Below are 16114 nucleotides of genomic sequence, written 5' to 3'. Positions count from 1 at the left end.
TGCTATAAAGCTTACAGTACCACAAGAAAGTATGCTACTAGAAAATGGACAGACATTAGATCTACGGAACAGAACAAAATCCAGAGTTAGATCTGCATAAACATGACAACTTGATTTTTTTAAGCTGTAGTATATTACCCATTACATAAAACTTACTATTTTAACCATTTTTAAGTGTACATTTCAGTGGCATTAAGTACATTCACACTGTTGGAAAACAATCCTCACCATCCATCCACAGAACTCTCGTCTTGCAAAACTGGAAGTCCATAATCACTGATACCAAGTCCCCACCTCCACCCCCATAGAACCTGGCAACCACTATTCTATTTTCTTCTGTCTGTATGAAATTGACTAAGTACCTCATGTAAGTGGCATCATACAGTATTTGTCCTTTTCTGTTTTATTTCACTGAGCATAATGTCTTCAAGGTTCATTCACATTGTAGCATGTGTTAGAATTTCCTCCCTTTTTAAGATTAATATTTCATTGTATATATATACATACACACCATATTTTGTTTATCCATTCATCCATTGATGGAAACTTGAATGGCTTCTACTTTTTGTCCAGCTGAGAATAATGCTGCTGTGAACACTGTGTATTTCTTCAAGATCCTGTTTTCAATTCTTTATACCCATTACTCAAATGTGGAATTGCAAGTTCATATGGTAATTTTTAATTATTTGAGGAACCACCATAATGTTTTACAATTCAAATTCTTTAAAAAATACATTAAACAACAGAAACAGGCAAAAAGAACTTGTTATACACCAAAATGCTAAAACTGCCCATCTCTAGGTAATGAAATCATAAGTGACTACTCTTTCCTTTAGTCTATCTGGTGTCCTATAATAAGCTAAGTCACCTTTAAAATGGAAATTTTCAAAGGAAGGAAATTGTGTTTTTTTAATTAGTTATCAATTCTAATACCCACATCAAGAAACAGCCACCTTTTAATAGTGCACTATCTACAACATGTATTCCTACAAAACGTGAAAAAACATCATTAGAAATACACTATTTTGGCAAACTGACACAACAAGCTGTAAAAGTCCATGTTCACTGAGATGACATCAGACTTCAATGATTGAAACAGTCTACCATAACAACCAAATATACAACCATCATTCAAAGTCAGTAAAGAGGGTGCAAAATTAATGTTAGGTTCTTACAAAGCCTTTAAAATATAATTAAAGTTAGCAAAAAATAATTTTACAAAAGTTGTTAGTATACTATATAATTCAAGGACTAACTGAGTATTTACAAAAAAACAGAATTTGGTGCAAAGCAAATAAAGTTTGGGAAAGTTCTGTGGCTAGTCCATGAAGAAAAAAGTAACAAACGGATAAAATGTAATGCAGGGATAGTATTATTCCAGGCAGGAGAACCACCCTCTACCTAAGCATGGAAGAGACTCTCTGAAAGATACAGAATTATTGGAATTAAGATTTTCAAGTTCCAATTCTCTCTATTCACTTTATCTAAAACTGCTACCAGACCACTTATTTTACCATAATCTTAAGTATCTGACATCAACTGGAAAAGTTTTCAGGATATAATAACCACGGAAAATTTTCTAAGGATGGGACTCAATCTTTAAGGACTTACTCCCTGCAAGAAATTGTGGGATATTTTTCATATATATAATATTCAATTTTTCACAGTTATATCTCTCAGTCACTCTGGGATACATAGATTATATTCTTCCTTCAGAATCTGACCTGGCTAACCCAGTGGGAGCGTATACCTCAGTGACAGAGCACGTGCTTAGGCATGCACAAGGTCCCAGGTTCAATCCCCTGTGTCTCCATTAAATAAATGAATAAATAAACCTTACCCCTCAAAAACTTTTTTTAAACTTAAAAGAAAAATAAAAAAGAACTCGACCTGGCTATAATTAAAATGTGGGGACTAAAATCCCTATCTGATATTGCACAAGAGAACCCTTAAAACATCTATAAATAAATTCTTGTTGCTACACAAAGTTTCCCATCTGAGAAACAACTCAGCTACAAATCAATACAATTCTACTATCTGAAACATGTGCCCTGTGACTTTCTATTTGGAGCTCATATATGAAACTACTATTCCCTGTTTAATATAGATGATGGCACATACCTCCAGACTAGCAGTCACAGATTTCTCAAGATTCCTCACATAGCCTACATTTTAAGTCAGTGCAAGTCAAATTCCATCCAAATATGATGAAAATCCATCCAGCTGTTTTTGCATACTACAGTAAGACAGGCCAACAGAAACTTGCCCTTGACATCTGCCTTGCTGCTGTCTCACATCACTAGGATCTTTACTCAAGTGCCATCTGAGCAAGACTCCCTCAGCGCACCACACAGCACAAATCTGTCCACCACTGTCTGTCTCATACCAGTTTGATTTCTGACGGCATTTATCACCACCTGATAAAGTACATGCAGGTGTGCATGTGTGTAATATACCTCCTTCCACTAAACCACGAGCTCTAGGAAAGTAAGGACTTATGTTAACTACTATATCACCAGTGCTTGACACACAGTAAATGTTTTGAATAAATGAGTCGTTTTCTATAGCTTTGAAGAACTTTTTAATGTGTTAAAACTAAGCTTATAATGTGGTAAAATGCAACATTCTCACACTTAGCTTTTTTCATAATACAACAGGAAAACAATTTTAGGCATGAAACAGTTGATTTGGCACAGATAACCTCAGCCATCTCTGACCTCTATAGCTACCTTTTTCCCCTTCTGTCCTCCTGTCCCCAAATTGAGGTCACTGTCTTTTCTGCAGTGGCATTTCGACGAAAAAGTATCAGAGTACTGAATTGGTTCAAAAAAATCAGACCTCAAAAAAAAAAAAAAAACTCAAAAAAAATCAAGCAGAACTGAGCTACATCAGAAAAGAACAAAACATAAAACAACAGAAATATGGCCTGTGATATAGTCCTGCTGCTTACCAGTATATTTCGTTATATATACACTAAATACAACTTAAAATACAATGAGGTAGGTTTTACTGACAAACTGACTTGGGAGGTTTTCTTACCAAAAAAAAAGTAAGGTTAAATAGAATACTATTCAATTCAAATAAAATCTCTCATTTATTCCAGGCATATCAAATAAACTTGCTCATTTAAGATCCTAGGTGAAGTTTGAACCGCTCATCCTGGCTGCACATTAGAATCACCTGCCATGCCTTAAAAACAAAAAATAAAAAATAATTTAAGTATGCCTGGGCTCCACTCCTGGCCACTTAAATCAGAATACTGGGACACAAGCAGAGTATTTTTTAAAAGCTCTCCTGATGATTCTAATGAGCAACCAAGCCTGAGAAGCACTGCTTTGTGCCATCTGCCCAGTCTTACTTGTCTCTCCTATTTCATAAAGTAGAGTACAGAAATAAATCATAAAAGATTTAAATTCCTGGTGCTCACAATAAATCTCAAAGAACACATTCCTACCTGCCCCACTCTAACATTTCTATCATTTTCTCTAAAAAGTAAGCATAATATTCATCTCCTATAAAATATATCTCTGATTTAACATACAAACTAGACAACTGTTTCTTTGGAGCACTGCCCTTGCCACAAACTATTTCATACTTATATAGCAATTAACTTATTCTTTTTGTCATTTGTACCTCCACTGTCTCCTCTCTATACCCAAGGAGTTTGGCTTAACTTTTCTGTATCCCTCACATTTGAAGTATAATTTACAAAGAATTTCTCCATTCATTATCGTATCACATGATGAAGTAGTCTAGGCAAGAATTACTAGCCCACTTTAGAGATGATAACTCAGAGAAGTGCCTTGCTAAGGACATTCTGCATGAGACTATGAGCAGAACAATGCACATATCAGACAGGAACCTCCCACCCTCCTTCCCATTATTTTTACATACTACATTACAGAAATCTATTATTGTTTACATTCTATCTATAGTTATAGTTAACATTCCTAAGGACAGATTTCCAAATGTTCAACAACCTAACTACGGTTTAAATTTCCACTTTAACAACAAGGATACAATACACACACATTTACCTCTGCTCCCTCCCACACTCTCACTGGAAAAACAGGAAAGAAATACTAAAGAGGGCATTAAACAAACCCACAAAGACAAAAAGAGCAAGTGAGGAGATGACAACAACAAAATTTCTGAAGTTGGAGGGGCAGATGGAAGAGTGTTAACTAACTTATTTCCCCCCATCAAAATCTCAAGGCTAAGCCAGCAGAGAGGAAAGCCCAAAATAAGTGTGTAGTAGTATTTTTCAAATTACACAGATAATAAGTCTAAAATGAAAATTACTTAAAAGCGGTTTTTTGCAATACTCTCTCAATTAACTGACACTAAAAACAGATCTATCATAACAGGACCCAACATTTTTTACCTTATACTGGGAGTTCTCGTGCTTAAAAACATGGGAGCCATGGCCCAAGAGGACCAAGTCCAAGATCCTCAGGCTGTCTCATCACTCTCTTCATCATCTTTGCACTCTAATAAAAATCATTTATAACAAATATTACCTGCTTCACGCTCTACTCTTGCTCATGCTGTTCCCTCAACCTGGCTAATTCCTTTTCTTTCAAGTCTCACCTGAAGCGTCACCTCTTCTAGAAAGCTTTACAAATTTAGGGGGAGTGTATTTAAAATTCATCTTATTATCCCCATATGGCAGACAAACACTTGTTGAACTGAACTGTATAATTTAAAACACCAATACAAAAAGTAACATTTATGTAGTGCTTATGGTGGGTCAAGTCATGTCTTTATGTATCAGTTTGTTTAATCCTTCCAATAACCAAAGAAGTTAGGTGCTAATTACGAAATGCAGAGGTAGGTTAAGCATCCTGCCTAAGGACACAACTAATAAGCGGTGAATCATAGACTGGAACTCAGTCTGGCTCCAGAACCAATATCTTTAACCACTAGACCAGGCTTTCTCTATAGATACCAATGCTTTCCAATCTGTATTCCCCAATCTTCAAGCTTCAATCTTGAATTTCAAATGTCTTCTAAAAATCTCTACTTGGATGTCCTTCAAGAACGTCAAAATTTACACAACTGAAATCACTATGTCCCTCTTGCTCCTCAGCGTGCTCCAACAAAAGCTACTCACCACGCCTTCTTGTGCCGTTTATTCCGGTTACTAAACACCAGTCACCCAGTTACCCAAAGTAGAAACCTAAGTATGAGTAGTTTTCACCCTGTCAATCCCTCTCATCCCCACATTCACCGAATTATTTTATTCCTACCTCTCAAGCTAAGTTACATGCAGCTCTCACAACTTCTCACACCTGGGCATTAGCTTGAACCAATTTTGTCACAACCTACAATGGCACCCTACCACTGACATCAAGTCCAAACTTCTTTAGCAAAACATATTACGACCTTGTCCTTATCTATCTCTCAGTTTCAACTTTAACCATCCAACCCCAACCCCTCTTCCCCGCAAAACTTCCTGAATTCACCATGTTTTTGAAGACCAATATGTTTCTGCACAAGCTAGTACCTTGGCTTAAGATGATCATCCCATAACATTCCCTCCCACTATCTCATCTTCCCAAACCAATCATAAAGGCAACATCCTCTGAGAAGCCTTCTCTATTTTCCTCAGGTTGAAGAAACTCTCTCCTCTATACTCACACGGCACTCTGCATATCTATATTATAGTACTTATGCTAAAATGGTTTACCTAAAAACATCTCCAAGCATTCATTCAAAGATCAAAATGTTGCCTTATTTTGTGCCCCATGCCTAGCACATGCTCAATAAATGCATGAATGAATGTCAATCAACCAGCTCTTCACATCATCTTGCTCTTTTAAAAATTTCAAGTCCAAAATCAATTAACTTACATAGTTTTTATCTCTCCTATAATACAAAAGTATTGCTCTTACATCTATTTAGATTTCACCACATTCCCACCCATACATGTGGAGAACTGAAAGAAAAAAATACTGCAATTTCAACAGAGTATCTGTAGTAAAAATATCTACTGCACTCTACAAACTTTGCTACCACAAGAACACTTAAAGAGCATATACTATGTACCAGGCACTACTCTATATGCTTAACATATATTAATTCATTTTAATTCTCACAATCACTTTAAGAGGTAGATATTATTATCCTCATTTTATAGATGAACTTCAAGATCAAGCAGAACCAAGACTTATGCTGTTGTGTTCTAGAGGCTGGTATCTTATACTGCCTCTCATTAGTAGCAAAGACTAGAATAAACTCTCTGCTAGAGCAAAACCATCTTTGAGTATTGAATATTTGGGAAAACGTGGGAGGTAAATGCAAAAATTTGAATAAATATAGATCTTGAAAACATAGCAAAATATTTTTAAGAATCTTAATTCACTCTAATTATTTACAGAAAAATGTTTTCCCAATAAAACAGCAAATCTCTGACATAAGATACATCATCATGTAGCGTTACTAAAGTCAGTCAACTGAAACAAGAGCCAAAGTACATAGTCACAGCCCATGGTCAAAGATATTTGCTGAATTAAGTTTTTATAAAGAACTCAAAAAAAAAAAAAAAAAAAAGAACATAAATACAAAACAGAAATAGACTGATAGACATAGAATACAAACTTGTGGTTGCCAAGGGCAAGGAGGGTGGGAAGGGATAGACTGGAAGTTTGAAATTTGTAGATACTGACAGGCATACACAGAACAGATAAACAAGATTATACTGTATAGCACAGGGAAATATATACAAGATCTTGTGGTAGCTCACAGTGAAAATGTGACAATGACTATATGTATGTTCATGTATAACTGAAAAATTGTGTTCTACACTGGAATTTGACACAACATTGTAAAATGACTATAACTCAATTAAAAAATGTAAGAAAAAGGAAGGAAGGATGAAAGAAGGAAAGAAAGAAAGAACAAACGAACAAACTCAGATGCATCCGGAAGACAACTATATGGTAGGGCTACTGAAATTCCAACTCTATACCATGTTTACAATTGAGACTAGGAAGAACTCATGTACCAAGATTAGTCAGAAAATAGGAAGAGATTTGTAGCATTTACAATTTCCAAAACTGAGACCTACTAGGAAGATGTTACATTTTACCCATATTAATGTATGCCCAATTCAGAAGTAGTAAGAAAAATATTTTCTACCTCTAAAGAGGTGATAAGTATGAGTTTGATCCATAAAATTTATTTTGTGAAGACTATGCAAACTAACCGAATTAGTTTTCTACATTCCAAGACTTCTTGGAGCAGGCAACTCTGGGCTTGAAGTCCAAACAAGAAGCTGTCATATAAGACAATCAATCAAGTCACCCAATCTGAACTTCACTGCAACTGGAGTAGAGTACAACGATCTTTTTTCTGATTTATGACATTGTACAAACTTCTCGAATCAAATTAAAGTCAGTATCTACAAAGGAAAAGGAAAAGGGAGATATAAAAAAAACAAAAAAAAACAAAAACTGGAGTGTTTGTGAAAACACTGAGCAGCTTTGGAGTTTCCTCCTAATCACTGTGACAAAGATATGGAACACACTTCAGGAACTGAAGAGATGTGACTTCCTCTCACATACATACCACAATATCCATTGATTAATATCTACATACATCTTCATTTACATATGTATATATACTGTATGAACAATCCATATATATATATACACACATACAGAACTAGTAATACATGTCTTGACTTCATTCTTACATTCAGTCACACCAATACATTGAAAGATATTTATCCAAATATAGATAGCATTTGTTACTAACATTTTTATTTCCATCTACATTTGAGTATCTATTCTCTGTATATAAACACTAAGTCAGTCTTAATAAGAGAAAAACAAACAACCCAATCCAAAAATGGGCAGAAAGACCTAAACAAGCAATTCTCCAAGGAAGAAATGCAAATGATCAATAAGCACATGAAAAAAATGCTCAATATCACTAATTATCAGAGAAATGCAAATTGAAACTACAAGGAGGTATCACCTCGCACCAGTAAGAATGGCCATCATTCAAAAGTCCACAAATGACCAATGCTCGAGAGGCTGTGGAGAAAGGGGAACCCTCCTACACTGCCAGTGGGAATGCAGTTTGGTACAGCCACTGTGGATAACAGTACGGAGATTCCTCAAAAGACTAGGAACAGACTTACAATATGACCCAGGAATCTCATTCCTGGGCATATATCCAGAAGGAACCCTACTTCAAAAAGACACCTGCACCCCAATATTCATAGCAGCACTATTTACAATAGCCAAGACATGGAAACAGCCTAAATGTCCATCAATAGATGATTAGATAAAGAAGATGTGGTATATTTATACAATGGAATACTATTCAGCCATAGAAAAATGACAACATAACACTATTTGCAGCAACATGGATGTCCCTGGAGAATATCACTCTATGTGAAGTAAGCCAGAAAGAGAGAAAAATACCATAGGAGATCGCTCATATGTGGAATCTAAAAAAAAAAAAAAAAAAAAAAAGAACATAAATACAAAACAGAAACAGGCTCACAGACATAGAATACAAACTTGTGGTTGCCAAGGGGGAAGGGGGTGGGAAGGGATAGACTGGGAGTTCAAAATTTGTAGATACTGACAGGCATATGTAGAATAGATAAACAAGATTATACTATATAGCACAGGGAAATATATACAAGATCTTGTGGTAGCTCACAGCAAAAAAGAATGTGACAATGAATATATGTTCATGTATAACAGAAAAATTGTGCTCTACACTGGAAATTGACACAACATTGTAAACTGACTATAACTCAATTAAAAAAATGTTAAAAAAAAAAAACAACACTAAGTCAGTAAACACTTTGTAGAGAGTAATAGTGAGGCACATGGCAACACTAAGCACCCATGAGGCTTAAGAGAATCAGCATTCGCTCTTTATCTACTTACACATAAGCCTAGCAGTGTTAGGCACTTTAAAAATGTTTACCTCTTAAATCTTCACAACCATCCCATTAAATATTAATCTTAACTTACAAATGAGGAAGCTGGAGTTGAGGAAGTTTAGGTAGTAAGTGAGCTAAATTCAAAATTCAGGACTACCTAAAACATAAAGCCCATTCGCTCTCCACATGTCCTCAAAAAAGCTTACTGAAAAAAAAAAAAATGTGTATATATATATATATATATGTAAAATGTACTATACATTTAGGGGAGAAGGGGCCCCATTTCAGAAAGCAAGAGAAAACACTACCACCAGTAATTAAATAAATATGAAAATACTGAACAAATTAACAATACCTTCCTCTTACATCAAAGCAAAAACTAGATAGATTCTGCAGGATGGTGAAAAGTGGTAAATAGCAATTCCTAAGAAGTCCAAATTTGGGGTTAAGTTCAAAAGATTTAACAGAGAAAATCACAAAGATTTAACGGGAAAAAAAAGGAGATTTACAAGTAAATTAAAGAAACATTTTTAACAGTAAACACCATTCTAAGCACTTTACACATACTTAATCCTCACAATTAATACAATTATCACCCCCATTTTGCAAATGAGGAAACTGGAACAGAAATGGTAAGTAATTTAGTCAAAGTTACACAGTTCGGGGGAGGGGGACAGAAACCAGGATCACAACTTAAAACCTTTCTCCTTCCTAACTGTTACACTAAATGAAATTAACAAATAAGTTAAAGAGAGGAATACATCTAATAATATAAAAAATACAGTCAAGTGGTGTATGTAGAGCTATTTTGATTTTTCAAATCCAAGTCCACAAATAAGCATGTGAAAATTGTTCAATATCATGTCATTAGGGAATTGCAAATTAAAACAATAAGATACCACTACACACCTATGAGAATGGCAACAATTCAAAACACTAACAACATCAAATGCTGATGAGGCTGTGAAGCAACAGAAACTCTCATTCATTGCTGCTGGGAATGCAAAATGGCATAGCCACTTTAAAGGGAATTTGGCAGTTTCTTACAAAACTAAACAGACTCCTGCCATATGAACCAGCAGTGACATTCCTTAGTATTTACCCATATGAACTAAAAACTTACGTCCACACAAACACCTAGACACGGATATTTATAGCAGCTTTATTCATAACCTGTCACAACCTGGAAGTAACCAAAATATCCTCTAGTAAGTGAACGGATAAATAAACTGTGGTACATCCAGACAATGGAATATTATTCAGTGCTAGAAGAAATAAGCCATCAAGCCATGGAAAGATATGAAGGAAACTTAAATGCATACTATTAAGTGAAAGAAGACAAACTGAAAAGGTTACACACTGTATGATTCCAACTATATGACATTCTAGGAAAGGCAAAACTATGGAGACAGTATAAAGATCAATGGTTGCCAGGGTATAGAGGGGAAGGAGAAAATATACAGAGCAAGAGGATTTCAATGAAATTATATTAAACAATACATCATATACAGTCAGAACCCATAGAATATACAACACTAAGGGTGAATCCTAACATAAACTACAGACTTAGGGTGATAATGATGTGTTTATTGACTGTAGCAAACATATCACTGTAGTGTCAGATGTTGATGGGGGGGTCAGAAAAAGGGTAATATGAGAACTCTATACTTTCTGCTCAATTTTATTTATCTTTTTTATTGAAGTATAGTCAGTTACAATGTGTCAATTTCTGGTGTACAGCATAATGTCCCAGTCATGCATATATATACATATATTCATTTTCATATACTTTTTCAAATGTTATTACAAGATACTGAATATAGTTCCCTATGCTATACAGAAGAAATTTGTTTTTTATCTATTTTTATATATAGTGGTTAACATCTGCCTAATTTTACTATGAACCTAAAACTGCTCTAAAAAATAGTCTATTTAAGGAAAAAAAAGCCAAAAAAGGTGTTTAATTAGCAGTTAATATATAAGGAAGCATCCATATAACACACTCATTAGTATACATGCACCAAATCAAAAATATTTATTAATATTTCATACTAGGCATCCTGCGGAGGGGATATAAACAAGTAGACAAGGCTCCTTCCCACAAGGAGTTTGAAATAGTTAAACAGATACCACATATTCACAAAAAAATAAATAAAATAATATATAAATAGTTCAAGACAGAAAACATACCACAAACAGCTAACTTGCCAAATAACTAAAATACACATTAATAGGACAATATGTACTTAGGGGTTCAGTGGATCACTTCAGACTAAAAGAATAAGGAAGTTAAGATATGCTCTAAGTCTTGAAAAAATGGGTAAGATTTGTCTAATCTGGAGGGAACTGGTGAATTCCAAGAAAGAGTAAAACTAGTGGAATTAGGAAAGGAAATTAAATGAACCAGTTTCACAAAACAAAACAATGAGACAAAACTAGAAAGACTCGTAGAGGCCACATCATGGAGGTCACTGAAGGTCAAGCCAAAGAAATCAGCACAGAGACTTAGAAATCTTAACTCTTAAACACTAACAGAGAGCAAATACTTGCCTAACCTAAGTATATACTGATGACTCTTAAACTAATGAAAGAGTATTTATAAACATTTTATGTCAGATACAGACAATTTGACTATATGTTCTAATTGACAGTTAAAAATTCACCGTCTTTGCCACCCAATTGAATACATATACATACAAGTCCCGCTCCCATTTTTCCAGTTTCCAATCTACACTAATAGGCTACTCATAACCCTATAAACTGAACCCAACCATTAGACTACTCTAACACACAATAAAACTCCATGATTACACCACTCTTTATCCCTTAAACAAAGATGTCTTTCCTCTAAGGTAGAAAAGGTGGCTCACTGCCCATGAACTGTAAAGAGGGGTCATGTTAGGACCACGGTCACTACTGGCACCTTCTCCCTATTCTATTTATAGGACTGTCACCTTCAATTCATCATTAAAAGCAAACCTATTAAATTCCTACATATTCCAGGCAAAACATAAAATGCAGCATTCTGTCCCAATCATCTGAATAAACAACACACAGAGGATCCTATGCAACTTCTGTTAATTATTGTGAATAAACTGCACTTCTCATATATGAAAACACTTCAGAATTTGTCCATTGTCACTTTCAAACTTTTTTTGTAATCCTTTTGTTTGTCATGAACTCGTCTACATATTTTTAATCATATACTACTCAATCCCCAACGCATGGCCATCCACCATCATATCCAATCCCATACTTTCTAATTAAATGTCCCAACATTCTCAACTAAAGTATCCCAAATCAGTGCTATAGTTTATTCATTTATCTTTTCACTTACAGTGTACACCTAAAGCTCTCCCTTTTAGCAATCTACCATTAGAGTGACTATTTTCTTCCCTTTCACAAACAGGCCCATTCATGTATGTCCCATCTCCCCAATCATTTATAACTAACTCCGGCACATATAATCTTTCTGAAATATGGCCTCCAGACATAAAAAGACCCTGTTAGACTCCTCTTTCTATTGAAATATTTTTTAACTTTGTTAATATGGCTTTTTATAGAAATCCAAATATATATACTATGATACCACTTATTAAAAGTTTAAAATCATCAAAGACAGTGTTAGATATTGTTTAAAGATAAAGGTACATACTAAAAACATAAAGCCATGTATAAAAATGATAAAACCAAATTAAGGATAATGCTCATGGAAGAGAGACAGTTGGAGGAATGCAGTCCAGGAGGGACACAGAAGGCTTTAACTCTATGTGTAATGTTGTATTTTTTAAACTGAGTCAGGAATATATGGTTGTCCAACATAATTGTTCTTTACACCTTTTCCTATATGAAATATATTTAAGTGAGTTTAAGAAGAAAAATAACCAATTACTAATGAGAATCATCCTCTCATACAGAGTGACAAGCTGTTATGACCAAGTTGCAGTAAATGCTCACTGCTACCTCTGGGACACCACTTCTGTGCTTTGCCTAAGCCAAGAAAAGAAAAATTACAAAGCTACAATACAAACTTTCCTCTTAGATATCTTTTAGTTATGTTCCAGGTTTATACTTCATAGCTATACGCAATCCATTCCTTTCACAACTCTCACATCAACCAAAATTAAATCCTTTATCTTTGTATCCCTAAATAGCCATTTACTCTAAAGTGCCTCATACAGTAAACTAGACTAACCTTCTTTTCTTAATGTGTCTCTGTCAAAATACAAGTGAATTAGTAAGGCCACATAACTACTTCCACTTGACTAAATGCAGACAGTCGTATACATTACATCTCTGTGAATGAGTCTACCCTACTCGTATACTAACTTTTCCATCTCAATTTGTAACATCTAAATTAAGCCTCATCATTCAACCGCAAATGAAATGTCATCTCAGCCAAATCTAACTTGGCCGGGGCACTCCAAAACCCTCCACTCTAGCCCACTGAGCGTTGACCTCATGCATACTGAAAGTCGCGCCCCTGGACCAACGTTTACACCAGCCAGAACTGCTCTCCTCCATTAGTGAGTCTCACACACGCCTCCGTATCCCAACGTTCAGCTCGCTGTGGTGAAACAAGCAGAGAGGACCTGAAGTTTCACCTCCTAATGAACCCAAAGGAATCTGTACTTCAGACACCGCAGGTGCTGAGTTTCTCGTTCCGTGTTGGGGAGGGGATAGGAGGTGGAAGCCCCGAGCTAGGGGACAAGGTCTAGTCTTCCATGGCGTCCGTCCGAGTCCTAAAGTCGTCGACCGAACAGTTCAGGCAGCTGGCCCGCCTACTTCCCTCCCCAACCCCACCCAGGGCCCACCCCACCCCCACCCCACCCCCACCCCAGGCGCGAAGCCGGCGCTACATCCCCGCACCTGTGGGTCCCAGGAACAGCCGCGGAACCACTTCTCTCCACAAGGGGGGAGGGCTTGGATGCCGGCTCGGACGCTCGGCTCCCGCCACCGGCCTCTCAAGTCGGTACCAACCCTGCGACCCTTTCGGTCTCTGATCCAGCATTAGGCAGTACGGACAACCTCCCCAGGACCTAGCTGGGGGCCTAGGCTTCTCCAGTGCCGAGCTCCGGGGCCTCCTCACCTCTCCCAGAGGACCAACCTACACCGGACGCCCAAGGCCCGAAAGGCAACTCCCACCACTCCCCGCCTCGCCCTATCTTTCCTCCCTAGCTGCAGCCGCTGAAAAAGCCAAGTCCTAAGGTCCTCCTCCCTCAGCTTCCGGGCCTCCCTTCAGAGCCAGGCCCGAGCCCCCAGCCCTGCCCTCCGCCACCACCTCCCGTCACGCCGCTTCCCTCCTCCGGAGGCCGAGCCCCGGGGCTGGGCGGCTTCCCTCCCTGGCGTCCTCCTCCCGCGCAGGGTCCGGTCCCCGCCCGGCGTGCCGCACACTCACCGCTGAGCGCCGAGGCCTGCAGGGTGGCCCCTGAGGTGCCGTCGATGACTTTGATGGTCCCGCGACTGGTGACGGCCAGGATGGCGTTGAGCGCCGGGTGGTAGGAGAGGCTGTGCAGCCCGTCGGCGTCGCAGCGCATGCAGCCGTCCCGCAGCACCAGCCACTCGGAGACCCCAGCTGCTCCCGCCCCCGCCGCCGAGGAGCAGCCCGGGCCCGAGGCCGCCGCAGCCGCAGCCGCCATCTTCCGGCCTGCGCTCAGCACAATCACACTGGGAAGCGGCTCAGTGACAGTCCTGGGAGGTGCAGCACCACCGCCAGTCACCATCCGGGGCCAGGGGGCAAGCGGAGCGCGTTAGCCGGAAGTGAAGTCAGGCGCCGGCACGCACGCGGGACGTCGGCCGCGCGCCCAGTGGGGCCAAGCTCGGAGGGAGGCTGGCAGGGGAGGGGGAGAGAGCGAGAGGCGGGACCCGGGGCGGGAGCGAGAGGCGGCCGGGCGGAGCATGCGCCGGAGGGCTCCTGCGTGCCACGCGCCGCTGGTCCGGCCAGCTCCGCGTCCGCAACGTCCCAGTTTCTTTTTCCAAGGCGAGGGAGTGGCCGCTGCCTGGGCTCCGCCCGGGTCCTCTACTCCGGGCCCCGGGGGGGGGGGGGGGCGTAGGGGGTTGGGGCGTGTATTTCTGCTAAGCGGGGACCCGCGTCCATGCCACCTGGCTGAGACACCTTGAGGCCCCTTGTCCCTTGCTAATGTTCTAGCTGCGCCCGGATGGTTCCCCCCACACCCGGTTCCGCTGTTTGGCCATGGCCCAAAGGAGACACGGTCTGGGTCGCAGCTCTAGTCTGAGGATAGCAGTCTGAAAAACGTCTAGTTTGGATTTGGAGAAACCGAGCGACCTCCCCCAGCCCATGCGTATCACAACGCCCCCCCCCACCCCCAAGTCTTTTTGTTGACTATAAGTGCCAAATACAAGGTGCTAAAAACATACAATTAAGCTTATTTTCTCTGTCCAGCTTCCAAACAAGAATTGTTAGTAAGTGTGTTGTGGGACGAGAAAGGATTGTAGTCAAGTAAATTTACAAATTTTGGAGAATAACTTTTTTTTTTTTTTACTTTGTATTTCAAAATAATTAGTAGATTGAGTCACAGTTAGTTGCCTCCCCAAAACCCAAAACCCCTATCTAACTGTGAGAAGAACATTGGACAGACCCAAATTGAGTCGTCTATAGAATACCTGACCAATACTCTGATTCAGAGATAGAGCAGAGAGGTCCAATTTACCCAGTTCCCCCAAAGGTTACGTAATTTTAGTACAATATCAAAAGCAGGGATTTGACATATGTATGATGTGTGTATAGTTGTATGTCATTTTATCAAGTGTGGATTCGCGCAGTGTGATCAAGATACACAATTCTTTGTTCTGTGTATTTGGGGCTCATTAGATTATCTCAGAAAGCTTAATATTATCTCAGAAAGCCTAATTTCCTCTTCCTTGAAACCTAATCAACGTGCTACTGGGAGGATAATCATTTGTAAAATATGTAGAAAAGGATCTGACGCATAGGTGCTCAATAAAAGCTATGGAAGTTGATTGCCCTCCCACATTCCTGCAGACTTCCTTCAAGAAATCTTCGTAGATTATCCAAACTACATCTTTAACCTGTTTATTCATATGCAAAGTTGTATTAATGTAATCTAAATATTCACTCCATTTTAAAATGGCAAATACACCAGTTTTATCTGATGTTGAGAGGCAACATATAATAAAGTGGAAAAAATTATTAAAGTCTAAATGAATATCTGATTTTGAGTCACTGTG

The 16114-nt window shown here is 38.6% G+C and overlaps 1 protein-coding gene across 1 annotated transcript in view; it reads right to left on the bottom strand.

Moving 5' to 3' along the window:
* BIRC6 (baculoviral IAP repeat containing 6) overlaps positions 1-15249 on the bottom strand; it is a 197486-nt gene extending 182237 nt beyond the window's left edge. The window contains 1 exon segment of the mRNA XM_032497324.1: positions 14304-15249. Within this exon segment, the coding sequence (XP_032353215.1) occupies positions 14304-14628 (325 nt within the window). The 5' untranslated portion in view covers positions 14629-15249.
* Between the last annotated feature and the right edge of the window lie 865 nt (positions 15250-16114).

The sequence above is a fragment of the Camelus ferus genome, chromosome 15, assembly GCF_009834535.1.
Source record: "Camelus ferus isolate YT-003-E chromosome 15, BCGSAC_Cfer_1.0, whole genome shotgun sequence".
Classification (NCBI taxonomy): Eukaryota; Metazoa; Chordata; class Mammalia; order Artiodactyla; family Camelidae; genus Camelus; species Camelus ferus.
Note: the sequence above shows the minus strand (reverse complement) of the source record. Positions and strands in the feature narration are given on the sequence as shown.